Genomic DNA, 4,839 nt, shown 5'->3' on the forward strand with positions numbered 1-4,839 from the left:
GAAATAATTCTCATCCTTAGCATCCTCCTCCTCTCCAAATCCTCTACTGCCTATTAGCTTTATACCTCACAGAAAACCTTTGTGGTGCATCACTGAACATTCCCCAACCCTTACCCTCTTTGCTTTACCTTTGTGTGTTACCCCCTTTCATGAATTCTTTTCTCTGACAAGTTTGACTCTAGCAACAACCACTTCAACTAGCCTCTCGGGCCAGGCAGAAGTAGGGGGCCCGGAGTCGGGTACTGGGAGCGGGGCGTGGCCACCACGTTGCAGAACGCAACTGCGCCTGCGTAGGCTGCGGCAAAGCCTAGCTCTCTGAGGGTTGCGTTTATTGCTGGCTGGTGTTTGTGTAGGAGGATCGCTCCTCTCACCAGCTCTCACTTCTGATCCGCGCAGCTCCTGGGTCTCTAGCTTCAGCTTTGTGCTGAGCCGCCGACACACCTACCATCCTCTCTCCGACGGATCGCTGACCTCCCCATTCCTGTTCCTGTCTCCTGGAACCATGTCTCTGGTAAGCCAGAATGCATGCCACCGCAACGCAGAGACCACTGTAGATTACAGCGACTTCCATGGTGAGATGCAGGCTACTAATGCCTCCGGGTCCCCCACCTCCATGCTAGTTCCTGATGCTCCCCAGGGCCTTCAGGCGCCAATCGATTCTCAGGGTGCTAGCGCTTCCCAGGCTGCGCAGGACCCGAACGACTTCGAGGTGCTGATAGATGAGCAGTCCCGACGTTTGGGGGCGCTCAGGGTCCACGACCCTCTAGAGGACAGGTCGATTGCTTTGGTGAATTTCATGCGAATGAAAAGCCAAATCGAGGGGTCTATTCAGCAGACAGAGATGCTAGAGTTCCTCAGAGAATACTCAGATCAGTTTCCTGAGATCCTCAGACGAGCCTCAGCCCATCTGGACCAGGTCTTTGGGTTGAACCTGAGGGTTCTTGATCCCCAGGCTGACACCTACAACCTAATCAGCAAACGGGGTCTCCAGACCACTGATCGGATAGCAGAATCCCTGGACATGCCAAAGGCAGGTCTCCTGGCCTTGGTCCTAGGCCACATTCTCCTGAATGGTAACCGAGCAAGAGAGGCCTCCATTTGGGATCTGTTGCTAAAGGTTGATGTGTTAGATGAGCCCCAGGGGATCAACATCCCCTTTGGGAGCACAAGGAACCTCCTAACTACTGACTTTTTGGATATGCGGTTCTTGGAGTACTGGCCAGTGTATGGCACTAATCCCCTCGAATTTGAGTTCTTGTGGGGCTCTAGAGCCCACAAGGAAATCACAAAGATGGAAGCCCTGAAGTTTGTGGCAGAGGCCCATGATGAAGAACCCTGGAGCTGGCCAGAAGAATATAATAAAGCCCTGGAAGCTGACAAGGCCAAAGAAAGAAGCCAGGCTGCTGGCTTGGAGTTCTGGTCAGAGGACACTATGAATGATAAGGCAAATGATTTGGTCCAGTTGGCCATTAATGTCACAGAGGAGTTGCTGCCTATACATCAGGATGAGCTGTTGGCTCACACTGGCAAAGAATTTGAGGACGTGTTCCCAAATATCCTCAGTCGAGCTACTCTAATCCTTGATCTGTTCTATGGGTTCTCTCTGATTGAGGTTGATACCAGTGAGCACATTTACCTCCTTGTCCAGCAACCAGAATCAGAAGAAGAGCAAATGATGCTAGAGAGCCTGGGGAGACCCACTCAAGAATATTTGATGCCAATCCTGGGTTTGATCTTCCTGATGGGCAACCGTGTCAAAGAGGCCAGTGTCTGGAATTTGCTTCGGAGATTTGGTGTGGATGTAGGGAGAAAGCATGCCATCACCTGCAAACTTATGAGACAGCGCTACTTGGAATGCAGGCCACTGTCCTATTCTAATCCAGTTGAATATGAGCTTCTGTGGGGTCCTCGAGCTCACCTTGAAACCACCAAAATGAAAGCCTTGGAGTACATGGCCAGGCTCTACAGAAAGCAACCACAGGACTGGCCAGAGCAATATAGGGAGGCTGTTGAAGATGAGGAGGCCAGAGCCAGGTCTGAGGCAACTGCTATGTTCTTCTTTGGCCCCATGTGAAGTCTGGGGGAAGTATGTCACTTCAGTTGGGTGGCATCAATTAAAGGGGTCCTGGGGAAATGGGCACTGGGGCCCCAAATCAGAAGCTGGGCAGGGTTGGGGTGAAAAGTACACATTGTGCTTGCTATTTGTGTTCTATTTCTAATAGTATTGCCTTCCTTTTAATATACCCTTGAATTAGATTCATGATCAGTGTTTATAAATGAAATTGCTCATTTGCCATTCCTGTCTTGTTTCAATATAAAAGTTCATATAGCTGCATAAAGTGTAGTGGTAATATTTACATCTTTCTATGATGTGGAAGAGAATATACAGTTGTTCTTTAACCGTTTGAAATAATCAGTAAAATGGTCTGGTACAGGAGTTAAGTAACAACAGTAATAACATACCCACAACAAAAACAAACACAAAATCACTCATCTGTTGAAGTTCTCCCATCATGTCTATGGTTTTATTATTTTTTTAATATTGGCATTTACCTGTATTTGCTTTGTGATTCCAGAGTGTAGTGAAAAATAAAAGTATAATGAATTAGGCTCCATGCTTAAGCACTCTTTTATTCAACAGACATTTATTAAGTACCTGCCATGCTCTAAGCACAGTGTTTATGCTGGGAATATAAGGGTGAGGAAGGCCCAGCTGAGCCCCAGAGATTGAGGGGGAGGGGCTGTGGAAGTAAACCAACAATTATTTCTGTGGCAAGTCATATAATAGGGGTAAGCTCAGAGAGCTATGAGAGTTTACAGGAGTAACTCCCAACTAAACTTTGGGTTCTGGGAGGGGACGGTGAAGGGGCAGGGGTGTCAAGCAAAGGGTGAGTGTGGGAGTGGTCAGGGGTGGTGGCAGGGGAGGATGAGGTGGTATGGAGAGCTGGGACAAGTTAACCTTTAGTGACTTCTATTGTAAGACCTGAGGTTGGGGAGAGGGAGGGAGGGAGGACTAGTCCGTGGGGTCAGGGGCAGTATGTAAAACAGCTTCGCGGGATTTAGTGTAGCTCAGAAAGACAGTGTTGAGTTCAAGAGAAGTGTGGGAGAGATAAACCTGTGGCAGCAATAACAAAGGTCCATATCCTCAGAGAGTGGGTCTTAGGAATCAACAATGGTTCTCCTGAAGCCAGCTGGTCTTGGATCTCGTGTCAGACGGAACAATCCACCCGGAGGAACTCTGAATGGCTACCTCTGCCTGCGCTGTTTATTTCTGCACTCAAGCCGTTAAGGTGAGTGTTAGCATTTTGGTTCTCTTCATTCAGATGCCGGATCTCGCAGCTTCTAACCCTGCTCAGGGCTCTCTCCAAGCCTTCCCTAGAGAACAGGCAGCTAACAATTTCTGTAAGGAAGCCTTGGCTCAGTGGTGGATGTTATACATAAAGACACCTATAACGCGAGGTGGCGGGGGTAGAAGGGGGCTACCTATCAGTGGTGTAGGTTTTATGCTTCCTCACCTCCTGGCACCCACAAGCTTTCTGCCCTTTCATCCGTTTAATCACTAGGGGTTACCCTCAACTGCCACCTCCTATAAGATGGGAGAGAGGACTTTCCTCACATTTTCGTCAGCCTCAGGAAGAGAACGACATAACCGTCTCGCTGTGGGGAGGGGACAGAAAGACGGGAGATACACTCTTTTGGCCCCCAAGTCCAGCAGCCGTGCAGAAGCCAAATTAGAGCTGCTTGCTTGGGGAAGCCACTGCGCAGGCGCACTCCGAAGTTGCCTGGGAGATATAGGCCCCACTAGCCTCTGAGATCTTCTCTATCTTCGCATTCCGAGGAAAACTGAATGCTAAGGGCGGGATTTCCGGTGACAAGGAAATGAGTAACTGGAGAGAAAGGGGTTTTGGAAAATAGGATGGGGGTGGAGTTGAGAGGCAGGAGAATATCCAACTTGAAATCTGGAACCTTGAAATAGGGTACTGCCTCCATGCTAAACTGAGAGCCTCTCATTCTTCAGCCTCCTTGGACCTTTAATCTGTACATGCTTGTGGGGCGGAGGGGAAAGGGGCAAGCTGATTAAAGTGCCAAGTTTTTCTTGCTCTGATTTTTTTTTGGTGGGGGGGATTGGTAGACTCCTGGATCTTCAGGCACATCAGTTCTTCTGGGGGCACCAGTTGAGAGAAACTTGCCAAGGGGAAGGTGTAGCATATGGACCAACAATAATGTAAAGCTGCCAACTTTTTTAGTACTAAATATGTGCCAAGCACTATGCTGGATTCTTCACTTTCTTTAGCTCCAATCGCTTCACCAGTTCTCCAAAAAGCGTTTTAATAGTCCCATTTGACACTATAGGAAACTGAGGCTTAAGTAATGTGCCCAAGGTCACACAGCCATTCAATGACAGCTGGGATTAGAGTTTAAGTCTGCTTTTGGCTACAATTCACCCTGTTTACAGTGCATAGCATCACAGGCCCCCTTCAGCCTTTGCTGTGTTCTCACTCGAATTTGTTGACTCTCAAAAAATATAAGGAAGGGCTGTATGCCAGGCTGGGAGGGGCAAGATGACAGCCCTCCAAAAGAGGATGAAAGTGAGGCTGGAATTTCTCCAGGCTCTTCCTTGTTCCATTACTCGGGCTCCCTGAGAGCTATGTAGGTGTGAAATGTGCATTTCTGTCCAATCTCCCTGCTCTGTCCTAAGAATCTTCCCCACTTTGCTCTCTTCTGCAAGCTTCCAGCCTTATATGCTGGCTTTTACTCAGGGAGAGTCAAATATCACTATTTTTGTTTTTTGTAATCCTGAAAGAACAATGACCTGACAGAGCTCTTGCCTTGCCCAGG

The 4,839-nt window shown here is 48.4% G+C and overlaps 1 protein-coding gene across 1 annotated transcript; it reads left to right on the forward strand.

The window, feature by feature from the left end:
* The first annotated feature begins 361 nt into the window (after positions 1–361).
* On the forward strand, positions 362–2,609 carry MAGEE2 (MAGE family member E2). Its single transcript, XM_065901453.1, has one exon. It carries the CDS (start codon positions 503–505, stop codon positions 2,072–2,074), a length of 1,572 nt encoding a protein of 523 aa, XP_065757525.1. The 5' UTR covers positions 362–502; the 3' UTR covers positions 2,075–2,609.
* Positions 2,610–4,839: the final 2,230 nt, after the last annotated feature.

This window comes from Phocoena phocoena, unplaced genomic scaffold (genome assembly GCF_963924675.1).
Source record: "Phocoena phocoena unplaced genomic scaffold, mPhoPho1.1 SCAFFOLD_324, whole genome shotgun sequence".
NCBI classification, from domain to species: Eukaryota; Metazoa; Chordata; class Mammalia; order Artiodactyla; family Phocoenidae; genus Phocoena; species Phocoena phocoena.